Source organism: Podarcis gaigeae (genome assembly GCF_964106915.1).
Source record: "Podarcis gaigeae genome assembly, chromosome: 2".
NCBI classification, from domain to species: Eukaryota; Metazoa; Chordata; class Lepidosauria; order Squamata; family Lacertidae; genus Podarcis; species Podarcis gaigeae.
Window position 1 is genome coordinate 60,328,828 of NC_139679.1, and position 22,839 is coordinate 60,351,666.

General features: G+C 42.1%; 1 protein-coding gene across 1 annotated transcript in view; it reads left to right on the plus strand.

Annotated features, from left to right (window-relative positions):
• The window catches only part of TGFBI (transforming growth factor beta induced), a 43,527-nt gene extending 21,084 nt beyond the window's left edge, over positions 1-22,443 (plus strand). Inside the window, exons 5-17 of the mRNA XM_083728484.1 lie at positions 1,491-1,655; positions 2,165-2,311; positions 2,461-2,602; positions 4,836-5,048; positions 6,052-6,189; positions 7,769-7,905; positions 8,792-8,928; positions 11,122-11,252; positions 14,562-14,686; positions 15,927-16,029; positions 17,239-17,318; positions 18,391-18,415; positions 20,697-22,443. Coding sequence (XP_083584610.1) covers positions 1,491-1,655; positions 2,165-2,311; positions 2,461-2,602; positions 4,836-5,048; positions 6,052-6,189; positions 7,769-7,905; positions 8,792-8,928; positions 11,122-11,252; positions 14,562-14,686; positions 15,927-16,029; positions 17,239-17,318; positions 18,391-18,415; positions 20,697-20,737 — 1,584 coding nt within the window. The 3' untranslated portion in view covers positions 20,738-22,443. The remainder of the gene's footprint in view (positions 1-1,490; positions 1,656-2,164; positions 2,312-2,460; positions 2,603-4,835; positions 5,049-6,051; positions 6,190-7,768; positions 7,906-8,791; positions 8,929-11,121; positions 11,253-14,561; positions 14,687-15,926; positions 16,030-17,238; positions 17,319-18,390; positions 18,416-20,696) is intronic.
• The last annotated feature ends 396 nt before the right edge of the window (positions 22,444-22,839 follow it).

The following is a 22,839-nucleotide window of genomic DNA, read 5'->3' on the forward strand; positions in this document are numbered from 1 at the left end:
ACCACCGTGATATTTCTTTGAAATGAAAGGCAATATACAAATTATTTAAATAAAGGAACTATTGGAATCACACTTCCAGAGCTCAGGTCCTGCTTGATGGCTTCTCATAGGCATCCGGTTGGACACTGTGAAAGCAGGATGCTGCTCCACATGGGCCTTTGGCCAAATCCAGTGGGGCTCCTAGTTGCATGTCAAGACCCCGAGGCCTCCCCCTTATGTTGAATAAGAACACTTGGACACAGTATTTTGGGTTAATGGGCAGATAAAGGCCACAACTTTATTGCTTACAGAATGTGAGTGGTATTGGCTTAGACACTGGAATTGAACCGACTATATCTGACTCCTGCCCACCATGCAGGTAATCCAGTAAGGGTCAACCACCAATAAGGGGAGTCCTGTTGATGTACATCAACTAAGAACTCCCCCAGGGTCCCCAATGGGGTCATGGCATGGCCCTAGCCCCTACCCGGGCTTCAGACAAGATCCACACCCCTGGATCCCTTTAACGAAACACCCTTAAAAATGGAGGGGCAGGTGATGGCCACACCTCCCCTCCCCCAAACCAGGTTTTACCAATGCCTAACCGCCAAACCTTACAAAAGTTGTGATGATTGCTATGAGGTAGGTGAAAACAGGAAGATCCCTGGCCGTACGGCTGCTTAAATTAGCCAAGTCACGCCCACCCACCCACCCTGCCAGCCGGATTGGCTGGCTAGGGCTGGGATGCGGCTAGAGAATCCCCAATGACCCGGGAGCTTGGCTCTGCCCCCGCTGTGTGCAGGAGGGCCTGCCCGCAACACTGCCCCACCAGTGGAGCAGCTTTCTAATCTTAGTTGCTCAAGCTCCCATTCTGTGTTCTTGCAACTTCCAAGAGCACTCCTGCTTATCTTTTATCCTGTTTCTTTTCCTGTGCCTCCCATAGCTATTCATAAGAGGGATGATTAGATTAAATTACTTCTCTTAAAGCAGAAAATACAAAAGGCTGCCAGTAGCTGAAAACAGGATCTAGAACAACCTTTCTCAACCTTGGGTCCCCAGATCTTGCTGGAATACAGCTCCTATCATCCCTAGCTAGCAGGACCCGAGTGGTCAAGGATGTTGAGAGTTGTAGTTAACAGCATTTGGGGAACCAAGGTTGAGAAAAGACCTTGTATCATTTTATTCACAGTGGGCTCAGTTCATTGGATGGGAGCTGGGTAGTGCTAGCTTGAGGATGCATTCTTCTTTCAGCTGGGGAGCTGTACACAAGAAATTGCAGTCCAGGAATCTTCCCAGCAATTGTATATTGTTCCACTGACAGAGGAACAGGGCTACAGTTGTTAGCCCTCACTATAGGGGGGGCAGTTGCAGTCCAAGCATATTTCCTTCCTGCTTGCGAGGTAGAAGCAGGTAGAAATAGTCAGGTACTATTAGTCAAGCATTGACACCTATGGCTTTGTGAGAATAAGCTCAGCGGAACTGAGTATTTGGCCTCATTTGCTTTTTCTCAGGAAATGTTGGATTCTTTGGTGAGCAATGTTAACATTGAGCTGTTAAATGCTCTTCGCTACCATATGGTGAATAAAAAAGTTCTTACGGATGATCTGAAACATGGAACAACTCTCCCTTCAATGTACCAGAATATTGATGTACAGATCCATCATTATCCAAATGGAGTGAGTATTTGGAAAAACTGAAACTACAAGGGCAATTGATATGTACCAAATATTCTTTAAAGAGCTCAGGATATTATTTTGCTTCTATTTTAGATGGCCAACTTAATTGTTCTGCCAGATGTATTAATATGAACTGGCTTTTCCCAATATAAGGGGTGGGTGATGTAACCAAAGGCTTGAGGCCAGCCACCATTATGGCCTCATGTCCGGGAAAACAGTTGACACTTTTAAAAATACAAATAAATGAGTAACTTATTTATTGACTTATTAAAAGGATGAAACTGACTTTCAAACCACTAGGATCCTTCAAGGTGGCTCTCACAGATGCATACAGACAACCTTTAGAATTCTCCCTGTCCCTCTTAAGTACACATAGACTTAATGATAGAGAAAATGATACGTGGAATTCTTTAAACCAGCTATTGACATATTATTCCACTGGCATAATATAATATGTTAATCATATACTAGCTTTAGTTTTTTATTTGTCTGGTCCCTGTGTTCCCCAGATCGTGACAGTGAACTGTGCTAGGTTGTTGGAGGCTGACCATCACGCCACCAATGGAGTGGTCCACCTGATAGACAAAGTCATTTCCACAACAACAAACAGCATCCTTCAAATTGTTGAGCTTGAAGAGAATCTTGAAACCCTAAGAGTAAGTCCATTTCAAATATATATCCCAATATATCCTTTGATGCCCATTTAGGGCGAAATCACTTCTTTGAAAACCTATTAACTTGTATCCCTGCTGGATTCCTTCCTTTCTAACATGCCTAATTCCGTTTCTTTTGTATTTATTCAAAGACTGCTGTGGCAGCTGCTGGTCTCGACAGTCTTTTGGAAAGTGAAGGCCAGTTTACATTGCTGGCTCCAACCAATGAAGCTTTTAAGAAGATCCCACCAGAAACCCTAACCAGGATCCTAGGAGACCCAGAAGCTCTGAAAGGTAAACAGCTGTGAAAATGTCTATTGTACATAGATATAATTTGTAAACCACTTAATTTGTTATGGGGATCCGTAAGGTAAAGGTAAAGGTACCCCTGCCCGTACGGGCCAGTCTTGACAGACTCTGGGGTTGTGCGCCCATCTCACTCAAGAGGCCAGGGGCCAGCGTTGTCCGAAGACACTTCCGGGTCACGTGGCCAGCGTGACATCGCTGCTCTGGCGAGCCAGAGCTGCACACGGAAACACCGTTTACCTTCCCGCCAGTAAGCGGTCCCTATTTATCTACTTGCACTCGGGGGTGCTTTCGAACTGCTAGGTTGGCTGGCGCTGGGACCGAGCAACGGGAGCGCACCCCGCAGCGGAGATTCGAACCACCGACCTTTTGATCGGCAAGCCCTAGGCGCTGAGGCTTTAACCCACAGCGCCACCCGCGTCCCATGGGGATCCGTACATACCCCAAAAAGTCCACATCTAGAGGTGCTGCTTCTGTGCACGTGAGCGGTGCTATAGAGCATTTCTGCACATGTGTGCGCGGCGAAACCCGGAAGTATACTGGATAAAACCCGGAAGGGTCCACTGGATAAATTTTATAAAATAATTTTTTAGAAAAATCCTGAGTAGAAGGGCACTGGAGGTAGGGGAACGTCTTAGACTATGTGTTTTGCCAGAAGTCTCCAGCTAGTATATGTGGTCTAATGTTAGTAATGAATCTGGGTCAGATGTATTTCTGGAACTTTGCTATACTTTTTCTTGGTGTGTAATTCACTGATGATTTTATAACCTTGCCATATATTGAAAGGCAAGGTTAAATGTTAATTTTTCAGGGGTAAGGGGTGGGGAGAAACTTATATTTCTGTAATGGTTCAAAGTGACATACTGCTGACCTCAAATCTTTTCTCTCTCTGATTTCTCTCCTTGGACATTGTGGTGACCTCGACAGCTGCATTGCTGCTGCTTACTGGGAAGGAGAAGGGGAGGGACAAGGTGGTGAAGTCCAACTGGTGCATGTGTACCAGCAGGAGCACCAGATAGGCTCTGCTGGTGCGCTTGCACTGTGCCAACCTCCCCACCATCTCCCCCTCTCCTCCCCAGTAAGCACCAGCGACTCAGCTGTCAGGAGCTCAAGTGAGCACCACCACTCGGCTTTTTAGGACAGGTGACAGAAAGGTCCTCTAAAGAGAAGGTGGGTTTCAATCCCCATAGCCCAGTGCTCTGTTTTCATGTCCCGCTGCTATGGTGGTGGCCTTTCTCTGCTCATTCTCCACCCTCTGGTTTTAAGGCAGGAATGTAGAGAGAAGGCCTTGGGGGGGGGGGAGAAGCTGTATTTGTACTGAGTCAGAAGCCAGAAGGCAGACAGGGAGCTCAGATGAATGGAGAACTAAATAAGGAATAACAAGCTCATCAGCACTTTCCATGGGGAACTAGATGAGCAATAACAAGTTGGTCAGCACTTTGAGCGATGTGCTAGATGAGCATTAGCCTGGTTCTACGTAGCAATAGCAAGCTGGTTTTAAAAACACCAAACCAAACTCAAGGCTACCCACTCGCCTCCTAAGCAGGAAACTAAAGCACAAATAAACCAGCTCTTTGTTCCTTGAAATGGGGAACAATGCTCAACACTGGCAGGTCTTGATCAAATGTGGTGGAGGAAAGAAAATTTTGGAAATTTATTTATTAAATCACACTAGCCGCCCCATAACAATGCTCTGGGCATCTCACACAATGAAATCAAACAGTTTTAAGTTCAGCATAAAGCAGCAAAAGTCACAATGAACTAATTTTGAAAAACCATTAAAAAATCAAAACCATACCTCCATTAAAAAGTGTACATCTGCTTTTGCAGATGAGTGTCCCAAACTCATTTCTTGGCAAAGTGGAAATGTTTTTGGAAACCATCAGGGAAACTTTGTACATATCTCAAGAGTACAGATTCTCTGGCTAATTTAGGACATTACAATGATGCTAATTGGCTTCAAATTAGGAAGTACTATTTACTTCCCTTGTCTCCAGCTTCTTGCAATTAGTGTGCATATGTACATACAACATGCATTTTGTTCTTTTGTGGGGGGCATGATCAGATTAAACGTGATACCTTGTTGTTTGGTTTAATTTTCATTCCATAGCCTATGACACACTGGTAGCAATTTTCAAGCCACTATATCTTTCCTTTTTAAAATTTTTAAAGAGATTTCCCCTCTTTTCAAATCTGCTTGGTATATTTTGTTTCCACATAGACCTGCTGAGCAACCACATCTTGAAAACAGCTATGTGTGCAGAAGCCATTATTGCTGGTTTATCAATGGAAACCCTGCAGGGGAACATGCTGGACGTAGGCTGCAATGGCGACGAACTGACTCTTAATGGAAGGCCCATCATTGCTAACAAGGATGTCATCGCGACCAATGGCGTGATACACTTTGTCAACGAATTACTCATCCCAGACTCTGGTAAACCTTTTTCTCATTATGATTTTGTCTCAGACAAGATGTGCTTGGTGAGCTTGCCAGTGTGAACAGTGCAGCTTAACCGCCAGGGCTGTTGTTTGGGGATGACCCACAGGGCCTCAGTTCCAGGTCCTTTGTGTTCGGTGTTGGACATCCTGCCCATTTTTGTAGGTTTTTTCTTTCCTTATAGCATGGCTGAGCACACTGCAGAGCAAAGTGCAGATGAGACACCAGCCAACTCGCCCAGAAGCATCTCTTCATATAAATTATACCCATTTTAAGTACCTTTTAATTATACCTTTTAAGCAACACCCCTGCTCATTGCCATCAATTGTATTCTTTTATTCGAATATATGGAGAATGCACTGCAACAACCTGACCCAGTTGTGACTGGCCTAATTCCATGTCAGTTCAGCTGATGTTCCATCTGAGTCACTTGTCTTCCACAGTGTAGCTTTCCCACTTCTAAAATGAGGTTGCATTTCACAGAAAGAAAAATATTAAAAATAAGCTTAATGTCAACAAAATTAAGAATCGAAATGCCAAATATTTCTTGGTTTGTTTTTTTGATAGAGGAAGCACAGCATGAGCATTGAAATGGAGATGTAAAATGAATCATAAAGTCTCATTTTAAAACACACATAATGAATCTGGCATAGAATACACATATTTTTGTTGCATATTTTAATTTAATTTAAAGCTCTGGTCCATGGGTAGGCAAACTAAGGCCCAGGGGCTGGATCTGGCTCAATCAGCGTGTTTTTACATGAGTAGAATGTGTACTTTTATTTAAAATGCATCTCTGGGTTATTTGTGGGGCATAGGAATTCGTTCATTTTTTTTCTTCAAAATATAGTCTGGTCCCCCACAAGGTCTGAGGGACAGTGGACCGGCCCCCTGCTGAAAAAGTTTGCTGACCCCTGCTCTGGTCCTTCATCAGTTACCCCTTCTGTAATAATTAATAATGTTGAGACTCATGTTAACATCTTTTCTTTTTAAATTGCAGCTAAAACTTTATTGGAGCTCGGTCAGGATTCCGACGTTTCAAAGGCTATGGACCTTTTTAGACGAGCTGGCCTCAGTTCACATCTCACGGGAAATGAGCGGCTGACAGTTCTTGCCCCCATCAATTCTTTCTTCACAGGTAAGCTCTGGCACTCATCTGCACTCTAATCTGCTTAGTGGCAGAACCAGAAGCGTCAGTCAACTCAGGACAGAATCCATACTCTGGTGGGCACTGCTGGTTGTGTGTGACAGCCATGACTGAAAACGAGGAGAGATTATAATCCCCTCTGCATACATGAGCTGTCCCTAAAGCTTCATTTTATTGTTGAAAGTCAATTTGAGCTTGTAAGGTTGCAAGTTAAGGTCACATCTCTTTCCTTTTGGGGGGGTGTTATTCTGGTTCTAATGCATGACTGTAAAAGGTAATGTAAAATGCATTCGCTTTAATGCATGCAGGATATGCCCATCAAACACGGGACCAGCCAGCCCAGGTTACAGTGTGATATTGGCACTGTAAAGGCATGCTGCTTCCCCAAAGATCATCTTCATTTGCGGTGACTAGTTTCTGGGGAACTCACAATTCTGCCTGATCGAAAGAATCCACATTCATCTGAATGTATTCATATCAGTGGAATGATTCACATTGTTTCTACAGGGTCACCTATTAATTCATGTACAGTATAGGGGTACCTGGTGTTGATTGAATGAACTTTACAGTGTGTGTGAAGCCACTCTGAAATGATAGATATGGGGGGATGGGAATCCTGCCTTTTGTCTTGTCAACATAACACCCAGTTCTTGTCACAGGAGCTCATTGTGTGTTTTGACTTTGGGGAATGAATGGGCGGTGTTCAGCAGAGGTGGGGAAACCAAGGCTCTCCCAATTTCATTGGACTACATTTCCTGTCATCTCTGACCATTTGTTATGCTTGCTGGGGCTGATGGGAGTCCAGCAATGTATGGAAGGACACAGGTTCCTCACTACAGATTTACACAGTGGTACCAGTTGCTCTGACAGTAACTCTCTACTTAGATGTTACCTTTAGATCCTGCTTTTCCTCTCAAGAACTCTGAGGCTGTCACGTGGACCTCAGGCTATCTCTCGCCCAAGGCGATTAAAAAAAATGAGCTTGATCAACATTTGCTAGAACTTTATGACAAGGTGGTGCAAAAGTTTATGCTTCAATAACATTAAGTCTTTGAAGTGCCACAGAATTTTGTGTTGCTTTTGTTACAAAAGCTAAATGGCTATTTCTTTGGAATTGAAATACATTGGCACTAACATGGAGGGAGAAAGAGGCAATGGAGTATGCTTGGTCCTCACACTGTGGAACCATGAGCTACTGTGCATGCTGCACTGAAATATCGAAAGTGTTGACTCGAGCGGCATTTTCTCTTTTATAATAATAAGCACTTTTATTATTTTTAGTTTCAGGAACTATCAGAGTGATGCACAAGGATGACACTGGTGTGAATCACAATTGTTCCCTCAGCAAGTTTTCTGTGTAGCCACATGGGTTGCAGATGCAAATTTTGTTTTTGCAGACACTGACTACATTTTAAAAGAAAGCAATTGCCAGCCCTTTTTTTGCAGTGGGGGAGGGGTCGCACAGGGGACTGACTTTGAAACTTGCATTTTGCAACAAAATTCTACACAACAGCATGCTTTAGATGCCTTGTTATAAAACTATGACTCTTGGCTTTCTTTTGTTCTGCAGATCAGACTCCTACGCCAGGCAGGAACGTGCTCCGAGATCACATTATTAAAGAGCAGCTTTCCTCTAAATACCTTTTCCATGGACAGAAACTAGAAACTCTGAGTGGCAAGCAGCTGAGAGTATTTGTGTACCGAAATGTATGTTTGGCATTTAATTACTCCTCCCAGTTTTTACTTTTAAAACGGGGTTTGTTGCTCTGGGTTCCTTTGGGAGGAAGGGTAGGGAAATAGTAGTAGTAGTAGTAGTAGTAGTAGTAGTAGTAACAATCAGTTCAAATAAAATCCTTTCTCCAGGTACTCATACATAGCAGTTTAAATAGGGTTATTTCATTTCTGTCCTTGCAGCAAGAGCCAGTGTGGTGTAGTGGTTAAGAGCGGCAGTCACATAATCTGGGGAACCAGGTTCGTGTCTCCGCTCCTCCACATGCAGCTGCTGGGTGACCTTGGGCCAGTCACACTTCTCTGAAGTCTCTCAGCCCCACTCACCTCACAGAGTGTTTGTTGTGGGGGAGGAAGGGAAAGGAGGTTGTTAGCCGCTTTGAGACTCCTGAAGGGGAGTGAAAGGCGGGATATCAAATCCAAACTCTTCTTCTTCTTCTTCTTCTTCTTCTTCTTCTTCTTCTTCTTCTTCTTCTTCTTCTTCTTCTTCTTCAATCCTGTGTTTGACCTAAGATTATTCAGTGGGTTTCACAGTAGAACAAGGCCTGGTGATTCTGTATAGATGAACAAGCTGGTTCCTTCCTTTTCTGCATTGGAAAGTTCTTTTCACACAACACTGAATTGATTCCACTCTAGTGTTACACTGAGCTGATTTGTGTGAATGCTCTGCCTTTTAAACCACTTGATCAGCATGCAGTCGAGAGACTGTTAGCCTTGTGGGAATGTCTGATTTACTAGTCAGTTGGTGTTCAAGTACTTCTAGGCCTCATGCCATAGACCAAGATGTGCAGGGTCTCTAGTGTGGAAACTTAAATCATTTTAAACTTCTGTGATGCTTTTAATTAAAACCCAATCCATCCTGTAGACTCTCTGCATCGAAAATGCCTGCATTGCTGCCCACGACAAAAGAGGAAGATTTGGAACCTTGTTCAGTATGGAAAAGTTGGTGACTCCCCCTCTTGGCACCGTTATGGATGTGCTCAAAGCGGATGATCGTTTCAGGTGACATTTTTAGTTTGTATTGTTAGCTTGAGAACAGTGACGTGGGAGAAGTGGTTTTGCTTTAGTGAGAACTTGAGGCTGATTATTTCTGCATATTTAATCACATTTTGAATTTTAAAATCAATTATCTGATTTAAACCTTTTTTATATAAAAAAAAGTACGGAAGACAGACATAGGAAACTGTCCTATACAGATTCAGATTCATTAGTCCATCTAGGTCAATGTTGTATGTATATACACTGTGTATTGTATTGTATTGTATTGTATTGTATTGTATTGTATTGTATTGTATTGTATTGTATTGTATTGTATATACACAGACTGGCAGAAGTTCTCTGGTTTTTCAGACAGGAGTGGTTCCTGGACCTGCCTAGAGATGTTGGGGATTGATGCATGCAAAGCAGGTGCTATGCCACTGAGATATAGTGTTTAACAGCATGGCTTTTGACTCACGAATTAATAAATTAACACCATTATTATAATATTAAGGATGTGATTTTTAAATTATTTTTATTTATAAAAATACTTATGTATCACTATTAAAAAAACCCCAGAGCTGTTTACCACTGAAAACCATACAATAAAAACCATGTAAATATTTAAAACTGGAAATCAGCAATTGCAAAAGGATATTTTATTAATGGCCAGCATACATGTGGCAACATAGAAAAGTTTCTGGCTGGTGTTTAAAGGTTAAAACAGAAGGCACCTGTTGTACCTCCTCTGGATTTTATCATGTTTTTTAAAAATAAATGAATCAAAAGTCCTGATGGGCACACATAGTTGTGTACTTCTCTGTCTATTACTGGGAAATTCTAATTGTGTCTCTCCAGTTCAAGCCTAATTCATACATTGGCAAAGCATTTAAAATTAATTTGGGGCTCTTGCTTGAAAGCTTTTCTCAGTGGCATTGTAGACCTAACTTTTATTTGAATATTTAATCAAAATACCACAGTGATTTTTATTCTCCATGATTACAGAGGACGGGCAGAGCATTCCACCCTGGAGAGGGTTTGGATGAGGCGGAAGGCAGCTCTATCTGATTGTTGCCTCCACAGAGGTCTTTCCTTCACCCATCTAAAATGTGGAAAGGCAGGGGGAAATTCCAAAATACATCATTTTGGAGGCAAGGAGGGACAGACCTGATGGGGACCAAGGATCTACTAGATCCTACACAGCTTTAGTGAGCTGCGGATTGTGGCAGGAACTCCAATTCAAGCCCATTTGCTGCATCTACCCTGGTTTCGACTCTCCTTTAAGGCTCAGCGCTACCCAGCCAGGGTTAGGATTGCCCACAAGTAATTCAACACAGACCAATGCTGCAATTTAATTAGATCCTAGCTTCATTATAGGTTATAATTCTTTCCATGTTAAGTGCTTGTACTTTATCTTTTCCTCTTTAATAATAAGTGCAGCAGGCCAGTAGGACAGTATTAATTCCCTTTTGCAGATAAAGAGCTCATGATTAAAGACAGCAGTGGTCAAGGTTTCTAAGCTGATTGAACTGTGTTGCCTGAATGCAAATAGCACCCAGTCAAGCCACTGGGAGGATTTTGCTCTAATACTGCAGTGGGGAACTTTTTGCAAAGTAGCCAGATGCAAAAGTGGGAAGAGCAATGGTGCGATGCTCACCTTGGTACAGTAGGTTATATTCCAGAAATGCAAAAGTCAGAGGTTTCAACAAACCGCACACATCCCTCTGTCCTCCTTCCAGGCAAGCCAGAAGTATTATCAGAGTTCAAGGACATATTCCGGCCAAAGAAAAGAACTCAGGAGGGTGTGGCCTGTGGGAGGGCCAAAGAGAGGCGCCTGGAAAGCCATCTTTGGCTCCTGGGCCTGAGAGCCTCACCCTGCACTGCTGCTCTAATGGGACATGTGACCTGCCAACACAAAGGTCTATAGCATCCTGTTTCCAGCAGTGTCCAGCCAGTTCCCTTTGTGAAGTCTTTGTTTAAGAGCTCCTTGCTCCTCCCCAATAATATATTGCAGGCACATCAGGGTACCCTAAACGCAGCAATCTCTTCCGGTGAAAGGAACAGAGAAGCCCAGTAGCTCGGGAGTTCTGTGTACACGTTGGGACATATATGGAGCTCTATGCTGGACCTCTTTGTTATTTCAGCCGTGACATTTTAAACTGCTCTTTGAAAATGCTTGAGCGTTCAATGCGTATTTTCTCTGTGTGTTTCCGACAGCACTCTAGTGGCTGCCATCCAGTCTGCAGGCCTCACAGAAACGCTGAACAGGCCAAGGTCCTTCACAGTGTTCGCACCAACAAACGAAGCCTTCCGAGCCATGCCACAAGGGGAGCTGAACAAACTTATGGGTAAATGTCCATAGATCTGGTTGGCTGTGGTGTGAGATATTGAGATTACTTACACTGAGTTCCTTGGATAAGTGAGCTTTACAGTATTCTGTGCTATTACAGTCTCATATTCAGCTTCTCTTTTGTTTGCTCATCCATGGGATAGAGACAATAGGTTACAAAAGTGGTGGCTCTGGTTTTCACTGATGTCACAAGGAATGATTTGTCCGTGAGGTGACAGTGATTTACTATCGACACCCATGGTGAGACAGTTCAGGCCCGTCAAACTTTGTGTGTGGGGGGGTGCACTAGATCCCAACAATTTATCAGAATGAAAAGAAATATTTTGCAGAGTTGCCACCTACTCTACTGAACTTCCCTCCCCTGCTCATCAGACTGCTGTTATGTGGGGGGGGGGGATGTCCTGTTTTTCTATATGCTAGCATGTGTGATTGCAAGTTTAGTTGTGTGAGAGAGAAAGACAAAGAGCTAGTCTCTGTTCTCTCTATGTGTGTGATTATGTATGTGTGAAAGAGTGAGTCTGTGAGAGCCAGGCAATGATAGTCTACCTGCCAGTCTCTCTGCCATGTGTGCAATTGTCTCTGTGTGTGGAAAGGACATAGACAGTCCAGACATCCCTTATGCCTCAGTCCTTGAAATTTCCTAGTACATTTATGGAATATTGCAGGGGTAATGAAGGAGTAGAAAAAAGGCAAAATAAAGAAGAGTATCAGTCAAGATTCAGGGTTGATAAGATGGACAAGCAGTAGTAGTAGTAGAAGAAGAGTTTGGATTTGATATCCCGCTTTATCACTACCCTAAGGAGTCTCAAAGCGGCTAACAATCTCCTTTCCCTTCCTCCCCCACAACAAACACTCTATGAGGTGACTGAGGCTGAGAGACATCAAAGAAGTGTGACTAGCCCAAGGTCACCCAGCAGCTGCATGTGGAGGAGCAGGGAAGCGAACCCGGTTCACCAGATTACGAGTCCACTGCTCTTAACCACTACACCACACTGGCTCTGTGGTGTGGGCTGTAGTGCATGGGTATTTATATGCTACACCCTCTGTTAACAAACAACATCTAAAAAACTAATTCTAATATGTTCCTCAAGAGAGCGAGGGAAACCATGCCTGGGCTACTAAAGGACCTAAGTGAGAAAAATGTCATGTGTATGTCTAAAAGAGTTGCCAAGAATCATAGCAGGGAAGATGGAAATCACAGATGGCCATCAATAAATGTTGATGAATGTTAGCTGGGCTGGTAAGGACAGGGGTGATATTTTCATAAGCCCCAGGCCCAGTGGGGGGAAAAAAAGCTTCAGCTTGGAAGCCCTATAAGGAAAGGGTATGTGAACTTGTTCAATTATCTTTCATGTAAATATTGAAAGATTCTCTTGCCTGAACTGAAAAATAGTTGTGGCTTAGAAAAGAATATGAGCTGTTCTAGTGCAATGGCTTTTCTCAGTTCATGCCCATCCCATTTGTGACATCATAATGCAACATCTGCTGATGGGAGCTGGTTATCCTTTTAAGTTCGCAGAGCAGCAGTCTGCACATTTGCTCTATTGCTTAACACACAAATAGTTTGTAACTGATTTGTAGCTACCGTAAGTAGCTGTGGAACTGAAACATCCCAGATGTGAACAGCCAAAATGTTCTGAGGCTTTGTAAGCAAAATATTTAGCTTACTCCTCTGAAAGCAATGAATCACCATTGATGGGAATATATAGCAAAGAGCAACTTGTGTAAGAGGTAAAAGGGAAGAAGAGCTGTAATTTCTTGTTTGATCAGCTTTATCTCTTGGATGTGTTACTCGTAGCTGCAGCTGGATTTGGGACAATGTACAACCTACTTCTATATTTGCTCCAAACAATTCAGTAGCAGGGGGTTCTAGTCCAGCCCCCTGCTACTGAATTCTTTGGAGCAAATATAGAAGTAGGTTGTATATGACTCTTGTGGTCTTTTCTAACTCTATGATTCTATGATGGCAGTATATATTATATGGTATAATGTCTGACTGCATATCATTTCTGCATCTCAGAAATTTCAGTTTCACTCTGGAGCTGAGAAAACCTGGACGATCTGTCCGGAGTTAAGGCTCACACACAAAATCCTGAAATTCATTACCTCCAGTGTTATGCCTTTGCACATGCTTTGCAAAGTACATATAGAAAAGTACGGTACTGAATTCAATACCAAACCAGTCCATAGATGGATGAGACATGAGAGTGAATTTTCAGCAATATAATTGCAATGCTTCCTTTGAAATTCCAGTACTATCTTTTAAATGAGGAACTGCTGAATACTTTCTTAACCAGAGACCATAGGAGTCAAAAGTGTACATATTTATCTCATCCAAGTTGTGATTCCAAATTCACTGAAGACCAACTGAAACACGAAATCCGTTTTTCATAGTGAGGCCTTGAACCTTTCTTGAATGGATTTTTCAATGTTGTGATAGAAAGCAAATTTAGATGGGTGTTTTGGGGATCATGTTATTTTCTGTTTTACAAATGTGCCTTTGTTGGTAAAGGCACAGAGGAAAAGATCAGTAATGCGTAAAGGCTTATCAAAACAGCTTCAAGCATTTTGGTTCAGTTTCACCTGTTTCCAAAAACAGCATCGGGGTTTTCTTTTCCAATACGTCTTCTGCCACTTTTGGAAGCACTTGCCAGATATCAGATTTATAAGCTGCTATGATTCATTGCCAGTATATGTTGGCATCCTCTTCTGCTTATGGAAGAAACAGATAGAGACAAAGGCATCATAAGCAATGAAGGCACCAGCTGCGGCAGCATAGCAGAAAAATATTGCAAGGAAATGATGTGATGTCAAATGAGCAGTTTTACTATTTAAAAAATCCACAGAGCACTACGGGAATCATAGCTGCTGTTAAAGGATAGTGGTTCCAAGTATTTTTTAAGTCCTGTGTCCCCCCCCCCCCCCAAATTGCAGATCACTCAGATCACACATTCATGCATTTGAAGTCAAATAACTTCAATACATTCTATGTAATACAGTATAGCTGTTTATACTGCATCCTTCCTCCTGCTGCAGAAAACACTTCAGCTGCTCAGAACTTAAGAGTTTCTTTGCTGGAAGGAATACTTGCCAGCATATGTGAGAATCTGAATATGGGCACTCTAGAGATATATGGCTGCAGTCTGACTTCATGGAACAGCTGCATACTGTTAGTGGAAGGCGGAATACTTCTGATATTGTCCTTCGTCTGTTTACCTCACTATGTGATACTTTGTTTTCTTTCCTAAATACCACGAAACAAGTAAAGTGAGCTATAACACATATCTTGGGTCTCTTTCACCCCCAGGTAATGCTAAAGAACTTGCCAGCATTCTGAAGTACCACATCGGGGATGAAATATTGGTTAGTGGAGCAGTTGGTGCCGTTGTAAGAATGAAGACCTTGCAGGGTGATAAACTGGAAGTCAGCACTGTAAGTTCATCTCCCCCCCCCCCTTTATCTCTTGTTGTGAAATTACTGAGTTGTTTATCTGTAAATACCTTGAATTTCTGAAAAGCAGACAATTGTTTTATTGTTGCATGTCTCATTCCTGTACTTGTATAATATCCTCTTATTCTTCCTTCCCTGCATTTTCGTAAGAAGTCATGCAGGATAGTTATAAATACAAAGACATACTCCTAATATTAACCAGTTAACAGTGTTCACACAAAACTTTACCTCCCTGGGATTCCTTTGTGGGAGGCTGGGAGGGGAAGAGAAGATTAGAAGTGAGCCTCAATTTTGCATACTCTTTCTCCCTCCTCTCCTCTCCATGGAGGAAATGTAGGCTTTATCTCACAATGACTGAGTGATCTCATGTTCAGATCTTCTATTCCCTATCCATTCATTCACTTCTAGAAGTGAATAGAGTAGTGGAGATAGTTCAAGGTTTGTCCTGACATATAATATGAATAGGTTCAGGGTTGTCACGGAAGGTTTAGAGGAAACTAGACAATGATGTTTATCATGTCTCTTAAACAAGAACATGAACCTTCAGACTTCAAACCTGGACACAACTACGGTAAGTCCAGTGCCATCTGTGACAAAGCTACATAATGACACTATCCACAGAGGAACAGAGGCTGGAAGAGAAAGTCCAGTTGTGTGTGGTTAGCAACTACCAACAAAATACACACACTGTCTAGACACTTGCACTGTTACATAATAACATTATCTCATTTTAATAACCTTCTTTTCACTTGTCAAAAACACATGCAGTGCTGTTAGCAATCATGGCATGAACAGCTTCGCAATGAGCTTCTACTGATACCGTAATTGTGATAGTTTATGCAGCAGATTCCTTGATCCATGGCAGTGTTTTGGGGATTAAGCACACCCTAGTGCCCCTCAAGACTTATGGTGGCCTGGCAGAGCAAGGGACAGCCTGCAGGAAAATAGGAGTCTGCTTGTGGCTGCCTGCAAGGGAGGAACCACAAAAAGCAATCTTACATTTGTTTAACATAGTCTGCATCCACATTCTTACTTTGCTCAAGGTATATTAATTAGTTTGTTAAACCAAACTGCTTGGGTGCAGCAGATTTCAGTGCAATATGCTGCTGGGTCATTTGGAGAAGATTAAAAAAAAAACCTTCTGCATATTTTCTCCTCTAGAATTATTTCTCCTAGCATATGTTTCTGATCACTTATCTCTGCTTCTTTTTTCTCTCTTAAGAAAAACCACATCGTAAACGTCAACAAGGAACCTGTGGCCGAAGCTGATATTATGGCCACTAATGGTGTGATTTATGCTGTGGATTCCGTTTTACAACCACCAGGTAGGTCAAGTTAGGTTCAGGAATAAAAGAGATCTTCACCCCCTCCCTCAGGTTTGCTTCTCTTTCCTAAGGAGTTAAGGTCACATTATTATTACTGTGGAGCAGCAGCGAAATGCACATTTCCTGTGCAGCAGGAAACAAGTGGGTAATTCTCATCTTCCTGAGAAACATTATATTTTCAGTCTCCAAAGCACTCATTCACCTCAACAGGGCGCACATGAAACGTTAGGAAAACTGCATGTGCCATATACGTGATTGGAAACATTGGGAGGGAAGAAGGGAAAGTGATTTTGCAGGGCTGTGAATCATAATTTCCTTTGACAATTTAACAAAAAACATACGGGACACAATATTTTTGGGTGGGTGGGGGTCAGCTTACAAGCAGGCTGCTCCTGGTGAGCCAGCTCAAAGGGCTCCTTTGAGAACAAACAGGATGTTTGCCTGCCTACTCATCCGTGAGAATGATGGAAGTGGTGTTGATTTGAGCTCAGGCCTCTTTACTTAATATGGAAGTGCTGAAGACAGCAGAGTTGGAAGAGAGCCCCCAGGATCATCTAGTCCAACGCCCTGCAATGCAGGAATATGCAGCTGTCTCATATGGGAATCAAACCTGCAACCTTGGCGTTATCAGCACCACACTCTTAACTACAACTTCTATCATCCGTAGCCATTTCCCATGCTTGCTGGGGCTGATGGGAGTTGTAGTTCTGCAAAATCTGGAAGGCTAAAGGTTCCCCACATCCCAACCTATGTTCTTAATTGTGTTCTACCCGAAAGTCTACCAGTTTTGGTGGATGGAGGGCAATGACAGGAGCAGTGGACAACTCCTAAAAATACAATGTACAACCCAGCTGTAGTATTTTCCCTTTCCTGCATATGGCAACAAAGCATTTCTCTTAAGGAAGTATCTTGGATAGTATGTGGAATTTTCTGGGTTTGTTCACAGAGCAGTAATGTTTGGTCACTTGGACAGACTGACAGCAGAGTTCGAAGCACTGGTATAGAGTTGTTGCCATTGCATTTAGTTTGTTCCATAAATTTGTGTCCTGCCTCTTCATTTGATGTGTAAGGTAGCTCAAAAAACAAAGCACCAACCCAAAATAAAAGCATTACAACAGAACATTGTAATTTGGTGTTCTAAATTAATGGAAGCAGAAAACATCCACAAGTGTATTTGAATGTTGTTTGAATGATGTTTGTGTCTTTTAGCTTCCAGGCCTAATGAAAGAAGCGATGAGCCTGCAGATCCGGCACTGGAAATCTTCAAGCAAGCCTCTGCATTATCCAAGGTAAGCATAATGCTCAAGCAGCATATAGAGACATTTCTAATGTCCCTTTATTTGAACATGGACAACATAGATCATATCACTGGAACCTACGTTCAGATTAAATTATTATAATTTATTTACTTGTTCCACTTTTAAACTGCCCTCTTCAATTAAGATCCTGGGGCAGTTTGTAAAATATCTAGTCGAAACTGTAATAAAACCACTGAACCCTTAACCACTAATTTTATAATCATCATCATCACCCTATTCAGGCTCTCAAAATCAACACAGCAGAGGGCAATGTAATCACAACAGACCTTGAATACATCAATCTCCTGCAAAGGCCAGGGTAGACAGATGTGTCTTAAGCTGCTATCTTCCAGATCAGTTATACTCACATGTTGTGAAGAGGGCAGGGAGAGAGCCCATGTGAGTTAAGGACTTGGCCCACTGACTTTATGTCACCACACATAGAGGTTTGCAACAGGAGGTACTCTCTGAACATATCCAAAAATGTGCTTGCTTGGAAAGATCTCCCACTGATTACAGTGAAATTTGCCTGTCTGCAGCCCCCTCCTAAAATCACAACCCTAAGTATGTAGTGAACCATACAGAACCAATGGAACTGGTATCCATGGATGAGATGTGAAATATTTTGTACCAGCTCCCTAAATCATGCTATGCAATCTCTCATTTGGCCATATTTTAATGGCCTCCAAAGTAATGGCTGTGGTGCAAATGGCCTCCCCCAGGCACAGCCTGCTTCTCCCAGTTTTCTTTCCATCTTTACAGAGGCTTACGGTGGTAGCAACCAAGGGCTGAAATTAGACCTACAGCAGCTTTTCAAGTGGTGCAGGGTGAACCGCAGGGCACACAGCTGCTGTTCTGACACAAGCTCCCTTTGGATTAGCCCACTGGTTCCTGCCCCCAGCCCCACAACACTGCTCTGATATGGGCAAGACCCATGCTAAGGGATTATTTTTGTTTGGGGTTTTCAATTGCACATCAATTTGCTATAAAATTATATAAATATTATTGATTTCTTTCATCTGTACAAATGTAAACGTTCTCTCTTTCTTTCTCCCCCTTGCAGATTTCCCACAGGAATGTTCGATTAGGTAAGCAAAATTTTCATGCCACGTAACTTAAATGGTTCCTCTGTGGTGTGGCAGCTACCAGGATTTGTAGTTGCGTCCCATGTCTCACCCATGAGAACCATTTGTGCTCTCTCAGAACATGGGCATGTTTAATCCTTTCACAGGGGACCTCCATATATTCCAGGCATCTTCACTTGATATCTTACCAGTGCTGTGTGGGTGCTTGCCAATGGAAACATTTTTAGCCACACTCTCAGTGGGGGCCATGTATACTCTGGACCCCCTCTGAATTCGCCTGCTGTTGTACCCTTCTGGGAAGCAATGCCATTCCCTCCTTTCTTAGTGAGGCTTTCCTTCTCTTTGTTTCTTGTAGGCTCTTCAAGGGCAATTCGCTAAGGCTGAGTTGAACTATCTTTTTTTTAATAAATTTTTTTATTAAAGTTTCAGAGATTTATATAAAAACAAAACAAAACAAAAATAAGAACAGACAAACACAAACAAAAACAAGTATAATTTCAATCCCTTATTTTCTTATAACTTACTTCCCCGACTTCCTCATACCTCCCCTTTCTGTATTCCAATTTCTAATTATTAATTCAGCAAATCCTCTCCCTTATTTTTCATTTAGTTTTTAACCTTTCTTTTCTTTTTACTTAACCATTACAGCTGGAAACCACATAATTTCTAAACCAACGTCATTCTAACATTCATTAATTTTGCAATGTTTCTTAAAATAGTCCTTAAATTTATTCCAATCTTCTTCCACTGTCTCTCTCCCCTGTTCTTGGATTCTGCCAGTCATTTCTGCCAGTCCCATATAGTCTATCATCTTCATCTGCGGCTGAGTTGAACTATCAGCTATGAAAAAATGTTTGGGATAACAAGGAATGTGAAATGCCCCAGTCAAAATACAAACATGTGTTGGAAGTCGGGAGATATGCTCAGCCATATTTCCCTGTCTCCCACTGCTCCTTTCTTGAGACAGACCACTGGTCCATGTAGGTCAATAGGGATGCAGGTGGCACTGTGGTCTAAACCACTGAGCCCCTTGGACTTGTTGATTGGAAGGTCGGCGGTTCGAATCCGCGTGATGGTGGTGAGCTCCTGTTGTTCTGTCCTAGCTCCTGCCAACCTAGCAGTTCGAAAGCATGCCAGTGCAAGTCGATAAATAGATACCACTGTGGCGGGAAGGTAAATGGTGTTTCCATGCGCTATGGTTTCTGTCATGGTGTCCTGTTGCACCAGAAGCAGTTTAGTCATGCTGGCCACATGACCCAGAAAGCTGTCTATGGACAAACGGTGGCTCCCTCGGCCTGAAGCAAGATGAGCACCGCACCCCAGTCGCCTTTGACTGGGCTTAACTGTCCAGGGGCCCTTTACCTTTTACCATCTAAGTCAGTACTGCCCACACAGAACAGCAGCCGCTCTCTAGGGTTTCAGTCAGGGTTTCTTCCCAGCCCTACCTGGAGATAGGGAACATTGCTTGGCTGCTTAGGCAATGTGAGGGACAGGTTTCCTTTCCCTTGCATAGTGGCCAAACAATCCCTCTCCTCTTGTCCTGCCTGGTCTAGACATGCAACAGAGTGAGGTGATAAAATCCTGAGGCAACAGAGTGGTCTATGCCATTTCAGCCTGCAGATGGTAGATTATATTTTTTGAACACTTCCCCACATTTTAAAATACACCTCCTTTTAAATAAAAGCTAGGTTCTGGCTCAGTCTGTTCCCTGCTCTGCGACAAGGGAGGGCTTGCGGGGTGTTGTTTTAACAGAGGGACATATTTTATAAATGTAATTCCCCCACCTGGAATTTGAAGTAGTACTCTTCATTCTTCCATCTCAGGATGTTGCCACCAAATTCACAACAAATTATGCTGTGTATATAAACGTCTAGGAGACACCTAGACATCTCATACTATACCCCACTGTGAAGGGGATAGCATACTGTAATATCATATCGCCCAATTCTTGCAAATTGCCATGTTCATGCCAGAGCACTGTGGCATAGGCATCCAGCCTAGTTTAATGAAGCTTTGCAAATCCAGTGAAATTAGGTATGTGGGAATGTGTGCCTGATTGCAGTCAATGTTGAAAACAAACACTGTAGGCACATTCTGAAGCATCTTTCAAGCAATTCAGTTTTAATTTAGCTGTGAACAGCTTTAGAGAGGAACAGAATAACATAGTGGTAGTAAATGGTTTACTGATTTTAATTTGAGAAGACCTCTGACTGTCTTTTTGATGCAGCCATAGATGATTAATGCAGTTGTGCTTATGACAGCGTCTGCTTCTCTCCTTTTTCAGCTCCTGTGTATTCCAGATTGTTAGCCAGAATGAAACACTAAAGCAACAGCCATTCTGTATATGTAAAGCACAACCAAGGATTCAACTAGCTTTTGCCATTGGGTTGCTGAAAAGAAGGACTTTGTTTTCTACAAAACAACAACACCATCCACACATACACACATGCCACCATGTATTACATAAAGGTTATGTTTTTTTCAACTGAAATGAAGGAAAGAAAATAAAAGCCATATATATTTAAACCATTGTTTGATAAGCCTAATTTTATTACAATTGGTAGCTGAGAATTCAGGGAGCCTCAGGTATGTGTGTCTACTCCAAAATTATTTAGGCCCAGCCTCCAGTTGTGCAAGAGCTAAAAATGACTTTGATTGCAAGACACGCTAAAATTGATCCCTCTCTGGTTAGTATTTAATAAAAATGTTTAAAGTATGCATGCGCTGTCAAGAACTGCACACACTGGCTTATGCTCAGAATCCTATTGAATATCTGAGGCTTGGGCTTTAGAAAAGGGAGTTATTCAGAAATGCAGCCTGAATTAGACTCAGGTTGGCTTTCAATTGCTACAGTCTGTCTTCATGGTTTTGAGTGCAGGTACGTAGACCGATCCTGCACTTTTGCACACAGTCACTGCTAAAACCAAGATTTGTGAAGCTCATTTGTCCAAACTGGCCCTTCACATTCTTGAGGGTCAGTGAGATGAATGGTCCATTTTCTATAAGGTGCTAATAGTAGTATTTTCCTACTTAACACAGTTTTGTCGTGAAATATTTTAGAAGATAGCCACAGAAGCATTTATTATTCATTTCTACATATATAGGGGTAGGTACAGATGGATCGTGAGTGGTCTCTGTACCCCGGTGCTTTTCTTTTTCTTTGAAAAAACAGTTTTTAAAAGAGTCTTGCTTTAGAGTAATAATCCAACTTTGTGACTTTTCCACACTTTATGGTTTGAGGCTTGCAAGCTTACAGATAGGATATTCTGATTTGGTCTCTCATAGTTAATGGGGTTGGGTGGGGCTTTCAACTACATTTTGAAAATGAAGGAAACAAGCTTCATAGCAATTACATAAAATCTTAATATCGTTTTTCAGAGCGCACAGCCTAGGCATGACTTAGACATAAATTTGTATGTGGATATTTTAAAGGATGTAAAAGTACAGCTTGTGCCTTCAATTAAAACTGGTTATTTAGGTCACAATACAGGTGCTACAGAACTAGCTCCCTACATGCTATGGGAGCTTTCTCATTCATCCACCCCTGATAGAGAACAAAACCTGTCAGAAATTCAGGAGATTTTCTTTAAAAAGGGGGGAGTTTCGATGTAACGTACACTTACAAAAAGCTGCCTGTGTGTGGACAAACTATCACACATTCTAACACGAGCTCTCAGAATTGCAGCCTGAAGTCTTAAGAGGCTTTGCTAGGCACTCTCTGAACAATGCCACTTGTGTACTTCAGCAAGAACATGTGGTTTTTATTTTCTTCCCTCCTGTGCTTTGAAAATGTTCCACACAATTCTGTGTTTTAGCTTTTTTTTTTTTAAGCCTCATTGATGATATTAGGGAATTTGCATGATATAAGCTATGGTTTGATCAGTGCTGTCAATTAGCTTTTGTTTACACATATGGTTCTAACTTTAATATCTTTTTTTCTTCCTGAGCCTGGCAATACATCCTCTCTGTAATGTGGTCATAAAGCAATCCCTCATCAAAACCTTCAAATAAACAATTCATTTGTGATAAAACTTGGGTTTTCTTTTAAAAATATAAATTGACTGTGTCAGTAATATTACAAGTGACATCAGCATACTTTGTTTAGGGGGACAGTTTTACCTCAGATAGCTTTTAAGAAATCCCATGAGTACCACCCCAAAATACTGCAAATTCTTTCTGCAGATTTTACACATTGTGAAGCATTTCTTTCAGCCATTTACCTCAGAGTATTACCTCACACTATCCTGGCAGTGAGGAAATAGGACACTGCCATCTCAGTTTGCACATGGTAACTTATTTGTTTCACAGTATCTCCATCTGAAAATCGCAGCCATTTCTTTTTTTAGAGAGAAGGTTCAAAAAGCAACTTTCCTTGATATGGCAAGTTTTGGTACAAAGCAGTCATTTTCAAATGTGGACACTTTCAA